Source organism: Electrona antarctica (genome assembly GCF_951216825.1).
Source record: "Electrona antarctica genome assembly, chromosome: 3".
NCBI lineage: Eukaryota > Metazoa > Chordata > Actinopteri > Myctophiformes > Myctophidae > Electrona > Electrona antarctica.
This window is the reverse complement of record NC_136808.1, coordinates 33,454,384-33,472,270: the sequence shown is the minus strand read 5'-3', so window position 1 is coordinate 33,472,270 and position 17,887 is coordinate 33,454,384. Positions and strand designations below refer to the sequence as shown.

Sequence of the window (17,887 nt, the reverse complement as noted above, 5' to 3'; positions counted from 1 at the left end):
GCTGGTTGAAGACCAAGCGAGCTGCGGCATTTTGGATCAGTTGGAGAGGCTTCAGTGCACATGCCGGTAGGCCAGTAAGGAGAGAGTTACAATAGTCAAGTTTTGACAGGACTGTTGTCTGGATTAGGAGCTGGGATGATTCCTGGGTGAGGAACGGTCTAATTCGTCGTATGTTATAGAGTGTGAACCTACAGGATCGAGTGACAGCTGTGATGTGAGTTTTGAACGAGAGCTGACTGTCCAGGACAACACCAAGGTTCCTGGCTGTTGGGACAGACGTTACCAGGGCGTTGTCTACGGAAATAGTTAGCTCCCGCATCGGGCAGGACTTAGCTGGGAAGAAGAGAAGCTCAGTGTCAGGCTATAAGTGTCATTACTTTTGTTTTTAAATAAAAGGACAAGTCCGTAATTCAAGGGACGGTTGGCAGCTCTAATGTACTTGTAACTCAGGTCCTGATGTTTGTGTTTGTGTGTGGGGTGGTGTTTGGTGGTCGCCACATCAACACATCCGTCCATCAGGGTGCATTTCAACGGGCTTCTTTGTGATAGAACCGGTTTGAAACGGTTTCCCTCACAGCAACACATCACAGGTCTTTGTGGGCGACTCTACTGTGTTCTGTGTGACACACTACTGTGTGAGATGTACTACACACAGAAGTGATTGAAGAGCTGGGAAGAGGGGATGTGAAAAGAATTGAGAGGAGGAGAGGAGAGTTGGGGGTTTGGTAAGAGTTTTTTAAGTGGTGCAACCACTTAATTACGGAGCTTTGTGTGTCCCTGGCTGGATGGCTGGCTGGCTGGGTCTGTCCGAGCACGAGAATAGCATGAAGAAACGACATACTATAGTGTGTCGTTTTTTCATGATTTTCATGATTTCTTGAATGAATGAATGAACACACACAAATGAATGAATGAACATATAGTTCGCGGATTTAAAAAATATTATGAAAATCACTTTCTAGGTGAAAGCAATTTTTTTATGTGCCAATATCTGCCATTGACCCCCATTATAAATTTCTCAGATTTGAAAGCACTATATTTCTAAAACTATGAAACATTTCAAAGATTCATTTTCAGGCAAACATGCCCACCGTAAGATGAACCTAAATAGGTTTGAATGGGGTTTCTAGGTGTAAGTATGTAGGACTAGTAGCATGCCAATGTTTGTGCTATTGCCATTGAGAATGCATTGGGCGTTTAAGTTAAATAACTCAGAAACTACAAAACATTTAAAAGTAAAAAAAGTTCCAGCATGTGTCTCCACAGTAAGCTGAATTATAAAAAGTGTGAATGGAGTTTCTAGGTGAAAGTGATTTTTTGACGTGCCAAAATCTGCCATTGACCTCCATTATAGAATTCTCAAATTTGAAAGCACTATATTTCTAAAACTATGAAACATTTCAAAGATTCATTTTCAGGCAAACATGCCCACCGTAAGATGAACCTAAATAGGTTTGAATGGGGTTTCTGGGTGTAAGTATGTAGGACTAGTAGCATGCCAATGTTTGTGCTATTGCCATTGAGAATGCATTGGGCGTTTAAGTTAAATAACTCAGAAACTACAAAACATTTCAAAGTAAAAAAGTTCCAGCATGTGTCTCCACAGTAAGCTGAATTATAAAAAGTGTGAATGGAGTTTCTAGGTGAAAGTGATTTTTTGACGTGCCAAAATCTGCCATTGACCTCCATTATAGAATTCTCAAATTTGAAAGCACTATATTTCTAAAACTATGAAACATTTCAAAGATTCATTTTAGGCAAACATGTCCACCGTAAGATGAACCTAAATAGGTTTGAATGGGGTTTCTAGGTGTAAGTATGTAGGACTAGTAGCATGCCAATGTTTGTGCTATTGCCATTGAGAATGCATTGGGCGTTTAAGTTAAATAACTCAGAAACTACAAAACATTTAAAAGTAAAAAAGTTCCAGCATGTGTCTCCACAGTAAGCTGAATTATAAAAAGTGTGAATGGAGTTTCTAGGTGAAAGTGATTTTTTGACGTGCCAAAATCTGCCATTGACCTCCATTATAGAATTCTCAAATTTGAAAGCACTATATTTCTAAAACTATGAAACATTTCAAAGATTCATTTTCAGGCAAACATGCCCACCGTAAGATGAACCTAAATAGGTTTGAATGGGGTTTCTGGGTGTAAGTATGTAGGACTAGTAGCATGCCAATGTTTGTGCTATTGCCATTGAGAATGCATTGGGCGTTTAAGTTAAATAACTCAGAAACTACAAAACATTTCAAAGTAAAAAAGTTCCAGCATGTGTCTCCACAGTAAGCTGAATTATAAAAGGTGTGAATGGAGTTTCTAGGTGAAAGTGATTTTTTGACGTGCCAAAATCTGCCATTGACCTCCATTATAGAATTCTCAAATTTGAAAGCACTATATTTCTAAAACTATGAAACATTTCAAAGATTCATTTTAGGCAAACATGTCCACCGTAAGATGAACCTAAATAGGTTTGAATGGGGTTTCTAGGTGTAAGTATGTAGGACTAGTAGCATGCCAATGTTTGTGCTATTGCCATTGAGAATGCATTGGGTGTTTAAGTTAAATAACTCAGAAACTACAAAACATTTAAAAGTAAAAAAGTTCCAGCATGTGTCTCCACAGTAAGCTGAATTATAAAAAGTGTGAATGGAGTTTCTAGGTGAAAGTGTTTTTTTGACGTGCCAAAATCTGCCATTGACCTCCATTATAAAATTCTCAAATTTGAAAGCACTATATTTCTAAAACTATGAAACATTTCAAAGATTCATTTTCAGGCAAACATGTCCGCCGTAAGATTAACCTAAATAGGTTTGAATGGGGTTTCTATGTGTAAATATGTAGGACTATAGTAGCATGCCAAAGTTTGTGCTATTGCCATTGAGAATGCATTGGGCGTTTAAGTTAAATAACTCAGAAACTACACAGCATTTCAAAGTAAAAAGTTCCAGCATGTGTGCCCACAGTAAGCTGAATTATAAAAAGTGTGAATGGAGTTTCTAGGTGAAAGTTTTTTTTTGACGTGCCAAAACCTGCCATTGACCCCCATTATAAATTTCTCAAATTTGAAAGCACTATATTTCTAAAACTATGAAACATTTCAAAATTCCTTTTCAGGCAAACATGTCCACCGTAACATTAACCTAAATAGGTTTGAATGGGTTATTATGTAGGACTAGTAGCATGTAGCATTTGTGCTATTGCCATTGAGAATGCATTGGGTGTTAAATAACTCAGAAACTACAAAACATTTCAAAGTAAAAAAGTTCCAGCATGTGTCTCCACAGTAAGCTGAATTATAAAAAGTGTGAATGGAGTTTCTAGGTGAAAGTGTTTTGTTGACGTGCCAAAATCTGCCATTGACCCCCATTATAAATGTATCAAATTTGAAAGCACTATATTTTTAAAACCATGAAAAAACAACATACTATAGTTCATGGTTTCGGAAGACATACTATAGTATGTCGTCTTTAAGTGGTGCAACCACTTCATTACGGAGCTTTGTGTGTCTCTGGCTGCGTCTGTCCCTGGCTGGCTGGCTGGCTGGCTGGGTCTGTCCGAGCACGAAAATAGCGTTTGGTTGGTTTTCACAACCAAGTGTCACTGTTGCGCAGCCTAACACACACACACACACACACACACACACACACACACACACACACACACACACACACACACACACACACACACACACACACACACACACACACACACACACACACACACACAACTGTACGTATATGATGATTTTGAGTGTACAGTAGAGGGACCCCCTGGGGACCCCCACAAATCTGTCATTTCTCGACCGTTTCGGACGCGGGGTGGCTTGCCGGAACCGGGCCGGCACCCTGGGTCTGGAAGTTCCGGGGACGCCCACACGGAGTTGCACCACTTACTTACTTACTTCACACGGGTGTGAAGTAAGTTTTTTTCCCTCTAAGTTACAATGTAACAGCTCTGTTTACACATTTCTTTATTCCCATTTAATTGTACATGAATTGTTTTGTTCCACTTTTGTCTTGGCAATTTAAACATGCTTTCTCATGCCAATAAAGCCCCATTGAATTGAATTGAGTCAAGGACATAGGAGAGGAGTGGTGGGAGGAGGTGAGTGGAGAGAACTCAGGGAGTGACTCTTGTGGTTTCAGGTCATTCCTGGTTTAAGGAGGCATGAAGCAGGTGTGTGTGTGTGTGTGTGTGTGTGTGTGTGTGTGTGTGTGTGTGTGTGTGTGTGTGTGTGTGTGTGTGTGTGTGTGTGTGTGTGTGTGTGTGTGTGTGTGTGTGCGTGCGTGCGTGCGTGCGTGCGTGCGTGCGTGCGTGCGTGCGTGCGTGCGTGCGTGCGTGGTAGTGTGAAGGAACTGTGGGTCATTTTGGGGGACGGGGGATTCAGTGAAACAGGGAAAAGGGAGGGACAATATTAACCATTGAAGGGAATTCTTGGCAAGTGGTTTGTGTGTGTGGGAGTGAGAGGGAGAGAGAGAGACCGACATAGAAGTAGTGCACATACTGTACAAACAGAGCAACTAACTACCTTTAAATACATTTGAAAAATGCTGCTTTCTTTACTCGAAAAGGTTTTGTAATAATTATCAAGTGAATGTGAAACATTTAAATGCTGCTCCTAACCTTTCATATATGGATGTTAAACTATTTCTGACAGAAAATGCAAAATTCTTATGTATTATTTATTACAATCAATGTAATACAGCTATATGTTTACACATTTATTTATTCCCATGTCCCACTCGAGGCATTTCTTCCAACACTGCTTGGACAGGGAGAACATTGCCTGTGATGTGGTCATGTGGATGAGGCCTGTCCTGTCCTGGCCAGACAGGAACTGTGTGGCAGCGCAGGTTTACAAATAGAAAAAAAAAGAAATTGAACTTTTTGGCTGCATAATTGTGTGCTGTTTTATGTTTGACTAAGAAAAGTCATTGTCATTTATATACTAGCTGTGTTCCATCTCTATGATTGTGTTTTCAATGTTGCACTTCAGTGTGCAGTGTGCAAATGAAAACACGAGTTGCGTTTTGTGAACTATTAATTAAGACATTTGATGGCAAAGATCCAAAGAAATCTTGCGTGTCAGGGTTAGATTTTCAGTTTTGTGTGGTGCGGTTTTGAGAAAGCTGTTATTGTTTTGAGAAATGTGTGTTAGCAACGGTGAAAAACTGTAAATAGACAGACATACATGCATGGACACGCAGAGACAGAGAGATCAGGTCATAAGGTCATGGTGGTTGTAAGGCCACAGAACCTCTTAAAGGAGATGGATGGTTAGATGAACCTCTTAAAGGGATGAGGATGGTTAGAGGCCACAGACCAGATGATGATCTTAAAGAAGATAGAAGGGTTCTGGTTTCTGGACCGCAGACCAGAGGGAGCCTCTCTGAAGAGGAGAGAGAGGAGAGGAGAGGAGAGGAGAGGAGGGGAGGTTAGGGAGAGGAGAGGAGAGGGAGAGGGAGAGGAGAGAAGAGGAGGTTGAGGAGAGGAGAGGAGAGGAGAGGAGAGGAGAGGATTTATAGGCTTGTCCTGAGCAGGAATGTCTCTGTCTCTGTCTCTGCTGTGTACTCCGCAGGGAATTGAACCAACATACAGTTTGGCATAGCTGAGGACAATGGATGAGCAACTCAGACAATGTAATGTTGAAAAAGAAAACGTTATGAAAATAACAAATGGCAGCACTATATTTTTATAGTGCAGTTGCTCCCTGTGTGGTGGAGAGAAGTCATTTCCTCTGGGGAAGTATACGGTTCTTAACCGGTTTGATTTCAAGGACCACATCATAACTCTTAGAGTTACAGACCTGTAAGGGTCCATTTGCAATGGAACCCTTTCAAGTTACCCCGGGGGTACCCTGGCCTGGAGCCCACTTGGAACCAGTGATCCAGCGGCGTAACGAGAAGTCAGTAGGGGGGCCTGTCACCGCGGGAAAACTCATTGCATCGCTTGTATCAGCGTTCTTATTCTTTCGGTCATGACACACACTTCATGACCAGGTGAGAGTAGGTATGAAGGTTATACCATATGCTCGGTATATTGAGAGCTTTGCCTTCTGGCTCAGCTCTCTTTTCGTTACAACGGTGCGGTATAACGACTGTAATACCGCTCCTGTTTTTGTTGCGCTCTGAAAATAGCAGATCTACAAGGTCACAACACGCCACGCTGCGACACTTTGTGAGCTTGTAGATCAGCTATATTTCAGCATGCAACCAAGTGTAATATCAGCCATTATGACGCCATCACGGCATCGCCAAAATATTTTTTTTGTCGACAAAATCAACTGTAGATTTAGTCGACTAAAACTAGACTAAAATAAAACCTTTCAGATGACGAAAATAGGCCTAAAACTAAATGGAATTTAATTCAAAAGACTATGACTAAAATTAAATCAAGATTTTCGGGCCCGGGCACCTTGGCTGTTGTGCAGCGACACGACACGCACACGCACACGCACACGCACACGCACACAGGCCAGGGAGAAGGGCTTGTACAGTACAGTACAGTACAGTACAGTACTGTACTGTACTGTACTGTACTGTACTGTACTGTACTGTACTGTACAGTACAGTACCACTCAGTTCAGACGGGTCTGATGTTCATCTTTATTTTTTGTCGTCAAAAATCATGAAAAACAACATACTATAGTATATTGTTTTGCATGGCTTTTTTTTAATGAAATGAGTGTGTGTATACCCCCCCCCCCCCCCTCCCCTCTGGTCTCTGTGATGGTACCAGGCGGTGTTTATCTCACAGTGTGGAGTCCCACTCCGTCAAACGAGCCTCCCCCACAATTACAGGGAACACCATGGAACTGGGTGGAGAGGAGAGAGGGTTACCACCACCACTATGGGCCCTTATAAATACCATGGATACACATGCAGCACACACTGCTGTCCACATGTGTAAATAAACAGTATGTCAGGTTATAATAACTTCATTTATGTTTGATCCATGTTTGATAATCACATTATAAATCATGGATATTAAAAAGGCGCCCTGTTTTTTTTTTGTTGTTTTTTAAGGTTGAAGTTCTATGTTGATAGTAATAGCCACTGCGTTGTTCAGTAACAGTGGTGAATAGTGAATATTGTGATAGTAACCATTGCTATAGAGCAGAGGTTTTCAACTGGTGGGTCCGTGAATTTATTAATTAATTATTTTATATATCAAAAGTCCATCAAATCTTTTTTTGAATTACTTCCTGAAAACGAAAACGTGCTGCGTGATGACGTGTCGAGACCCACATCGATAAAAGCCAATAAAAATGAAGCTCACCAGTTTGATTCCCATGCTTCATTGTTGTCCTCCTCCACAGCTGGTTTTGATTAAAGAACTACTCCGTTTTTAATCTCATTCAAGATGACATCCAGACAGTGTATTACTCGTTTTAAACGTAATCATCACGCTAAAATATATATATGTTGTGTACAGGTTAGAAATAATCCCCTGGCTTTTCCGCACGTATTTCTGTCACTTTGTTTACAAATGTGACAGGAAGTCACGGACTTGGAGACCCCATAGCCTGGAGGGATGCGACGCTCTGATTTGTTCAGAAACTTCAGAGCCAGCGTTTCAAGATGAAACCATTTCCGTTTCACTACACCTTTAATGTCATTTAATCCGGTAATTCAAAATATGATTATTATTTTTTTGCTTTTACTCACATGTTTATAGCCTACATACGGATTAGGGGTGGGACGATATGGGTTCCTCACGATATGATATATATTGCGATATTAGGCCCTCGATAACGATAATATCACGATATTCGATATATTGCGATATTTGCGATATATCGATATATTGTATGAAATTTCATCAACGATATATCACGATATCTGCAACTACAAAATACTTGGAACTGAAAAAATTCAGCATTTTGTATTCCCACAAAGCTCTTTGGAGACTTTGGGCAAATCACCATCCAGTAATTCAGTACTTCTGGTTGCTGTGGAATCTGAGAGTGGGATTTGCTTTATTTTAACTGTCATTTCCTCCTTTTCTAAACTTGTTGTTCATCACTTCATTATGAACAACATTTCAAATTTATAAAAAAAATAAAATAAAAAATGATATCGATATTTTAATAATCAATATCGATTATTTATCGCGGGAGGACGTATCGATATATATCGCCATATCGATATTTGAGCACACCCCTAATACGGATCCGACGTGCTTATTAAAACACATTGTGTGCCCACACAACACTTTAAAAAAAGAAAACCCCCAGGGTGCCCACGTTTTACATTCATTTTTGTTGACATATTTTTTTTTATAATAAAAAACAAAACAAATATATATTTTTTCACAGACGTCTTGGACACAACACGCAGGGTAATACCCAGGATGTCCACAGACGTCTTGGGCACACAATGTGTTAAAAAATGTTCTGCTCAAAATGAGCCCAAATCCAGTGTTTGGAAGCTTATTATTCCCTCTTCTTACATCATGGACGAAAACATCTCATCGCCCGTCTACCGCAGCCTAGAGTGAAGCCACACTGTAGTGTTCTGGGGGGCTACACTTCCTGGTTGCCCTCAAGGTTAATTAAATAAGGTTAGGAAGCGAAGGCCAGGCCTGGCCCTTCTTACAGGCCGACTATGTAGCCGCCTGGGGCGCCATGGGGGGAGGGGAGCCTTGCAGTACCTCCCCAATGTCTGCCCAAGGTCTCCCTATACTCCCCAGTGTCTCCCCATGCAGTGCCCAGTGTCCCCCCCCCAGTGCCTCCAAACAGTGCCAGGTTGCTCAGGACCGGTCCTGGCGAAGACTGTACGGTGGACTCCATGTTGCTCCCTGGAAGGAAAGAAACATGCGCAATGGGCTATATGCAGCCATAACACTTCCGCGTTCAGCTTCCTTGGTCTCAATTGTGCATGTCTTTCCTTCCAGGGAGCAACATGGAGTCCACCGTACGGTCTTCACTTCCTAACCTTATTTAATTAACCTTGGTTGCCCTGGATGTCTTCTTCTACTGTGGTATTTCACGCATTTAACTGGCACTGGCCTCATGATCCCTGCCTATATGTGTCGGGAGGGAAAGTGCTTAGTTGAATTGTATTTTGTATTGTATTAAAGGGACACTTCACCTTTTTTGCAACACTGGGCTCACTTCCTTCCTGGACTACAATTCCCATAATGCTTTGGTGCACTGCTCTTCCTTGTGGATAGGCTGAGAGCTGTCGAGACAACATGTAGTCCAAGGACTATCTAAAGAGGACGAGAAGCGAAGACTGTACGGTGGACTCCATTGCTCCCTGGAAGGAAAGAAACATGCGCAGTTGAGACCAGGAAGTTGTACATGACAAATCATAGATATGGCACAAATGGCCCAGCTGATGGCGTGATGCCACTGAAAGGAGATATGCTTGTACAATGTACATGTCACGTCCGACCAACATTACTGTCTGTGTGATGATCCATGCTGGGACTTACTTATCCACTTGCTGTTAAAACGTTAATATAAAAAGGTAAAATGCAGTGACATGGTATACAAGCATCTCTCCTTTCAGTGGCATCACGCCATCTACTGGGTCATTTGTGCCATATCTATGATTTGTCATGTACAACGTCCTGGTCTCAACTGCACATGTTTCTTTCCTTCCAGGGAGCAACATGGAGTCCACCATACGGTCTTCGCTTCTCGGACAAGCTTGAATCTGAATGGATCTAAAATATCTAAAACCACATAGGCCTATTACACACACAAAGACCCCAGGAAAGTCTTCTAAATACCATTAACATTTTTATTTTTTTGCAAAAAGGGTGAAGTGGTCCTTTAATAACAAAAGTTAATTCGACCTGCATTCTGCTGGGAGCAACCATAGATATATATAGGAGCAACAGCCTTGACCTAGAACTTAAGACAACAGCACCACATGGTGGACAATTCCTGGTGCCACACTTTTAAAATTAAGGTCAAATCTGCAGTGTTTTGGAATGTTTCATATAGGCCTACAACTAAAGAAGCAGCAGTGGTGGAAAAGGTACTCACATTTTTTTTTACCCGAGTAATACTGCAATATGCTCTGTTACAAGTAAAAAATCAGTTTTTCAAATGTATAATCCTTTGAAAATAGTAGATCTACAAGCTCACAATGTGTCACATCACGATGCATTGTGAGCTTGTAGGCTAGATCTATTTTCAAATGGTCTAAATGTATATGACTGAAGTGGGTAATATAATGTAGGCCTAAGTTTTGAGTATGTTTTTGTTTTGAGTAGAAGTAAAAGTATCGGAAATTTGGAGTTACTCAAGTAAATCAGATGCTGAAAAGCACATGGATGAGGTTGACCAACAAAACAAAAAAACCCTGCCAAGATCAGCAGAGCTTAGCGTTTGGGAAGAGTGGAGCGGTGAGCTTGTATAGGCGACTGTGGCTCAAGAGGTAGAGCAGGTTGTCCAATGATCCATGGGTTGGCGGTTCGAATCCCGGCTCCTCCTGTCTACATGTCGAAGTGTCCTTGGGCAAGACACTGAACCCCAAATTGCTCCCGATGTGCTGGTTGGTACCTTGCATGGCTTCCGCTGCAATCGGTGTATGAATGTGTGTGTGAATGGGTGAATGTAATGCACAATCTATGTAAAGCGCCTTGGATAAAGGCGCTATATAAATGCACCATTTACCATTTAGATCGGCTATTTTAAGCATGCAACAAGTGTAAAATAATGCTGTCATTACCGCCATCAAGGCCTGCAAAAATATTTTTGGTCGATAAACTGTAGATTTAGTAAACTAAAATCGTATGATATTTAGACAAGTAAAATTAGACTAAAACGATAATTGGCATCTTCGTATGATTGCTCCTCACTAATGCACATTATCATAATGGTTTCATTTTCGTCTGCTATGTCTGTGTCTGAGAGGAGTTTTCATTAACGTGAAAACAATGGCTTTATAGCATGCCAACTTCCCAGGAAGAGAAAGCCTGCATTAGCTTGGAATCTCCATCGATGATGTCACTGGTCTGCGGGTTTCTGAACTGTCCACAGCCCTCCTTTTCCACCGGTTGGTTCCCAATGGGAACCGGTTCAGTTCTTTTTGGTTCTTAGTCCATGAGCCAGAGCTCCAAAATTGGAACGTTAATTATGAATTGAGTGGGCAAAACTATACCTATATTACATTGTTTAGAGGATCAATATAAGTAAATGAATATGATAACCCTTCCACAGTAGTAGCTTTTTCACATTTTTGCATATTTTCCTATATGATGCCTCATTTGCATATTTAAACGTTTAAAATTTGTAATACAATAAATCATTGTCTTCATGTAAATAATCAACTGGGGAAGTTTCATGGTGATAACAATCTAATATAGATATGGTTTTGCCCACTCAATTCATAATTAACGTTCCAATTTCGGAGGTTTGGCTCATGGACTAAGAACCAAAAAGAACTGAACCCATTCCCATTGGGAACCAACGGTGGAAAGGGGTCAGAGTGAGTAGACATTGCTGTACCAATAAATATGGTTTCCATGCTTTTCAAATAAAATCAAATAAAGACAGAAATGGTACCTTCTTATGATGAAAAGGGCTGAGGTGCTCCTTTAAGTAAAAGTATCAATACCACAATATAGAAAATACCTGTCACAAGTAAAAGGCCTGTATTAAAAACTTTACTCAAGTAAATGTACAAAAGTATTGGCATCAAAACATACTTAAAATACCAAAAGTAAAAAGCACTCATTATTCACAATTTCTTTTTTCAAAGATTCTGAAAAACAGCAGATCAACAAAGCTTGCGACGCGTCTCAGCGTGACAAGTTGTGAACATGTGGATCTGCTAGGTTTCGGACAAGCATTCGCACGGCAAAAATATACAAACAATAGCCAATGCATGGAGTACATTTGTGCCAATATGTACTGTATTTTTTGAAACAATGTACACAATGAAATAAAATACAATAAAAATACAATTAGTAAGTTGGGTGAGATGAGAGATGTTTTGAGAATGAGAAATGTAGCTTAGAGCAGTGGTTCCCAAACAGTCCCTGGACCTTCCCATTTGTGGGTTCATTTTTCTTTTCCTGCCAGAATTAATTCGCCCGTTCACCGCCAGCATTTTCCCCGTGCAACCCTTATTTTGAAGGATCCAAAAACCGGAACCAGATGTTACATGTTACTTATGATGTGTGTTGTGACGGGTCGGTTATTTTTCTCTCGCTCAGAGACCACCCAGCCTTACCGTGGCGATCACTATTTTGGCTACGGAACATCGAATAAAGCAGAAATGCAATCTGAGATAAAGGCATTTGAACGGAACAGAAACAGTGGGTGTGGATGCACGCGGCAATCAAGATGTTTTTTGTCACCTAGAAACCCAGTGCTAATGTAAGTAGTATTACGATTCGATCGATCATAACCACTATAGAGGACCAATAATTGACAAGATCTACGCCAATGGCGGGTGCTCAGATGAATTCAAAAGACGTAGATCTACGCCAATGGCGGCAAATGTGTGGGTCGCAAGCTTAAAATCAAACGCTTTGGTAGCGGAACTAGGCCTGGAGAAGCAGAGGTGTGGTGACAACAACAAAGTAGCATTTTGACATGTGTAGTTTCAGTCTTTCAACATGCAGAGGCAACAACTGTCTGTCTGTCTGTCACAAAATTGCCGCCTGTTCCCGTGACGTTCCGGAATCAACGGTTTGTGTTCAGGCTCCGCCCATGTTTCTAAACACGCCAGTCTGTCAACGGACCAATCCCAGAGCGGAGAGAGGCTTGTGTGAACGGACCTATCAGAGCACAGGTCGCCTAGACATCTGTGGACTTGTTGAGGGCCTTGAGGCGCTTCATTTCACTGTAACACACACACACACACACACACACACACACACACACACACACACACACACACACACACACACACACACACACACACACACACACACACACACACACACACACACACACACACACACACACACACACACACACACACACACACACACACACACACACACACACACACACACACACACAGTCTTATAATGGATACGAGTCTGCCTGACAAATGCAGACTGCAGTCTGCCAGTCTGATAATAAATAGCATAGCATAATAGGTTTAGCCTGGTTTCCAGACCCCGCCCACTCGACTGAGCGCACTGAGCTCAGAGTCTGACAATCAGGCTATAATAGGTTATTATATACATAAATTATATTATTATTAGCCAGTCAGTCTTTTTCTCCCCAATTTGGTCGTAATGCCAACTGATTCTAATCTGACTCTGCCAGATTGCGGTAGTATTGAGTTTACAAGTTCCCTCCTCCTGCCTGCATCTGGGCTCTCTCAAGCAGAAATGATGAACCGGAAGCAGCGGGACAACAATCTGATATCTCCATAATAATTTCGAGTTGTAGTCTTGTTAGGTTGTTTACATTTGCACTGTGGCACAGCTTCAATATGTCATCAGTCTCGCGTTGATCCTTGGCCTACCGACACTGCCGCTCTTGCCTGTCCTCCGAGATGCAAGGGTACTCTGTGGTGGGAAAGTACAAGAGAATGGCAACACGCGACAGTAACTTGTAACTTTAATTTTTGTAGAAGATGCAAACTAATATTGTTTTTGCCGTTTGCTTTGATTGAATAATTGATTGAACACGTATGTACTGTGGCAGCGGTGGCCGAACGGTTTGCGGAGCGGTCTTGATACCGGAAGGTCACCAGTTCGTATCCCCGGACCGGCACGTTAAAATTACCACCGCTGAAGTGCCCTTGAGCAAGGCATTGAACCACTACCATGAAATGTTCTATGAGCAGGGCCTGGCTGTAAACAAGTATCTGATGCTTAGTCCAGTTACCCTGGGTAAATATAGTAACTTTGCTTTGCTTTGCTTTACTGATTTGATTTGGCTGTGTTCTAAATTAAAGTGTTAGTGTTGATTATCGTGTATTAATCTAATTATAGTAAACTAATACTAAAAAATATAAAGATCAAGGGAAAAGAGACCTTTTTACTGTAAAATATTGTTTCAAGTTTACACATGTATACAAATAAACAGGCCAACGGAATAAACAATATTAGTTTGCCTCTTCTACAAAAATAAAAGTTACTGTCGCGCGTGCCAAGCTGTCATTCTCGTACTTTTTATTTATTATTCGTTACTAATTATTTATTTATTTCGCACCACGGAGTAACCTCGCGGCAGACTATCCAGCATACATGTATCTTCCAGGAAACTCTGGTAAGGCCGGCAGTGTCGGTAGGCCAATCAGAGGCAGGCGAGGCGTTACCATGTCTATGCTCGGACGTAGAAAAGATATACGCGTTGTTACTGCTATTGTATCCTACTGACTCACCTGCCAGTGAGGAGCCCCCACTGGGAGGACATAGAGCCTGCATCCTACTCCTCCCGCCCAACACTCCCTGCTGAGAGGCTCCGCCCCCTGCCCATAGGAGTACATGCAGTGACAAACATCACACTCCTCTCCCGCCCGGCTACCCTCCCCCGAACACAAGCCAATAGGGTATATTGTCTTTAGGAAGCCAAACCAAAATAAGTTTTACTCTTATGTACCTGTACACGAATAAAGTACAACCTTGAACCTTGATATGGACAGCAGTCATTTAGGAAAGAACTCTTCCTACTTCCAGACCCCTTCCCTACTTCCCTTACAGGTGTTACCGATGATACTAATTAAGGCTCTGTTCCATTTAGTGTACAGCGATTCTCAAACCCCCCATTTTGTACACTATCAAAGTTACACAATACACACCCATATGGGGCCATTTGGAACCCACTCAAGGACACTATGAGACCCACCCACTGGTGTAGCAGAGTGTTTCCAGTGAGCCAACATACACAATAGCAACACCCTGACTCTGTTTGACCAGAATGGAACAGAGCCTTAATTAGTATCATCGGTAACACCTGCGAAGGAAGTAGGGAAGGGTCCCGGAAGTAGGAAGAGTTATTCTATATACCCCATTGTTTGATGGTCGACAAAGCGGATGCACCGTGGTGGATTCAAACCCACAACTTCCGTAGTGGTCGGCAGGCACTTTACCACTGTGCCACCCGAGTGAGTGCCTAGTCAGTCAGTCAGTCAGTATCTATCCATCCATGGATCTAAAGAATAAAGTTATTTAACACACCATAACTCCTCCTTCAGTCGTGTCAATTTGTTATTATTACATTATAAATGTATTTAATAATACCAACCTTAGCTCCTCCTTCAGGCGTGTCAGTTTGTCGTGCAGTTTGCTGTTCTTCACTCTAATTGGACTGTTGGGTACGAACCAGGCAGCGATGAACTTACACACTACCACCACATGCTGGCGATAGAGAGACAGAGAGACAGGTTAACTTACAACCACCAATATGCTGGTGATAGAGAGACAGCAATCTCAAGTAGAGGGTCCCTGGACCTCACTTTGTGAACCACTACAAATAATATGTACGCAATACTGTGTATGCATGATTACATTTGTGTTTATCCAAAAATATTTTGAAGGCCAAAACCCCAATGTATGCGGCTTTTGAATATTTCATCATGGCAGCCAAGTCTATGGGATTTTTTTAATCTTTATTTAGAGCACTTATGACATAATATTCTCAAAGTCCATAGACTTGGCCTGCAAACGTTTGTTTAGAGCACTTTAAAGAGCACTTTAGAGCCAGCCAAGTCTATGGACTTTAATGTTTGTTTAGGGCACTAAATGACGACGTAAGACATCATGTGGCCGATATAAATGCAGTGGGCGCCCCTCACTTCACACCAGCCCCTCACGGCTTTTGTCCACACACATCTCAATATTTGCCATTGACAATGAAAGGAGAAATTAGGTCAAATGTCCGCCAAATATGACGTAAATTTGTGGCAACACAAACATTAAATGCCATTGACAATTGATGTACAAGAGCGGCCCTCACTTCACACAGGTGTGATTTTTTTTTAAATATAGGAATCATTAAAGGGAATGGAGAAACCTGCCTACCAGTGACATCATCGATGGGGAATCCAAGCTAATAGAAACTGCAGTCTTTCTATTACTGGAAAGTTAGCAGGCTATAATGGAAGCCATTATTCTTGTTTTTTGTTTGAAAAAAAAAAGAAAAGCGTAATGGTAGGCGGGTTTCGGACGTGTCCACAGCCTTCCTAATACGAGTAGATTCCAACCCTAGTGAGTGTGGCGCCCGGTGTGTCAGGCAGGGCCTATAGCACTGTTTCCCAAACTATGAGTTTGTGGGTCACGGGAAAAGAAATGTGTTGTGAGAAAATATGCCCACGTTGTGAGCTTGTGTTTTCACTAGTTTAGATCCCGGGGAGACATAAAATGAATCTTTTGGGTCTGGAGATAAATTGTTTGGAAACAGTGTGTCAGGTATATATGGGCCCTGTGGCACATCATCCATACCACAGGTATAGAGCGTCGCAGTCCTGCCCCCTACCAGGGCCCAGGAAATGATTCTCTGTTCATTTTCCTCATAGACATTTCAGAAAGTATTTATTTAAAGACGTTTACGCCGCGGACAAAGCCAACTATTGTCGTGACAAATCTTGACAACAAACAAAAATTTTCGGGCCAAACAAATAATTAGAAAGTAGAAGAAAACGGCAGGTTACAACACTTTTGTTGTTGTTTTTCTTCTATGTAATTATTTGTTTGGTCCAAAATATTGTGTGTGTTGTCATGATTTGTCACGACTCGAGTTGGCTTCGTACGACGCTTAAAAGGTCTTTAAATAAATACTTTTTGAAATGTCTATGGGAAAAATACATTGCGATTTCCTGGGCCTGTCGTCGTCATGAAAGGGGGCGGGACTGCGACGCTCTATAGGGGCCTCAGTGTATATATCATCCATATCACAGGTATATAGGGGCCTCACAGTGTATATACAGTAGCATCCATACGTACCTCAAACAGAATGACGAAAGCAAAGCGCACAGCCAGGATGAGCCAGTACTGAGACGTCAGAGTGTAGTCCTCTTTATGCCTGTAGTCTCTATAGCTGTACACGCACGCACGCACACACAAAAAATACCAAAAAGTGAGTAACAACATAGGTAAATGGAACCTGTTACAATCAACTTATAATTAGGTTCACCTGCTATTCAACCAGCTCTTTTTTTCTATCTGACAAGGTAGAAACAGTCATTAAGACATGCAAATCCCTTGACTCCTTCAAAATTGCTCTCAAAGGGCACCTACGGACGGCTGCAATTCGAAACTGGCCCCCGTAAAATCTGAATCCCCCACCCACCCCTTTTCCCCCTCACTGTATATGTTTCTTTTCCCTTTTTTACCTCCTCTATCATGATTTCCTGTTTTGACTATATAGTTGTGTATATTCGTACGTCTCTAAATGTTTTGATGAATTGAAAATGGTGGTCCCTATTGTAAAGAAGTGTAATGCTTTATGGTGTCGTCCACTCACAGTTAACAGTTTTTGTATTGAGTTGTACTTGAAATGTACTGTAATTCTGCAAACTGTTAATCAATCAATGAAAGGTGGTGGATGAGCTCACCTGCACTGGGTGACGTTGGCTCCCTCCTCCGTGACCATCTGAGCGGGCAGGAAGTCCTTCCGTACGGCTGCGTGCGACATGAAGGCTGTGGCCAGTGTGTCGTTGATGTAGCCCTCCATGCAGCTTCACACACACACACACACACACACACACACACACACACACACACACACACACACACACACACACACACACACACACACACACACACACACACACACACACACACACACACACACACACACACACACACACACACACACACACACACACACACACACACACACACACACACACACACACACACACACACAATTATTACATGGACACTCAAGATGAAAATACACAACAGTATTATTACATGGACACTCATCCTATATTAACATTGGCTTAAGGGAGTGTTCATTG

General features: G+C 41.8%; 1 protein-coding gene across 1 annotated transcript in view; it reads right to left on the bottom strand.

The window, feature by feature from the left end:
* Positions 1–11,589: 11,589 nt before the first annotated feature.
* Positions 11,590–17,887, bottom strand: part of ano9b (anoctamin 9b) — a 31,223-nt gene continuing 24,925 nt past the window's right edge. The window contains exons 21-24 of the mRNA XM_079497042.1: positions 17,480–17,602; positions 16,869–16,962; positions 15,172–15,284; positions 11,590–12,808 (exon numbers count right to left, since the gene is read on the bottom strand). Of these exons, the coding sequence (XP_079353168.1) occupies positions 12,763–12,808; positions 15,172–15,284; positions 16,869–16,962; positions 17,480–17,602 (376 nt within the window). The 3' untranslated portion in view covers positions 11,590–12,762. The remainder of the gene's footprint in view (positions 12,809–15,171; positions 15,285–16,868; positions 16,963–17,479; positions 17,603–17,887) is intronic.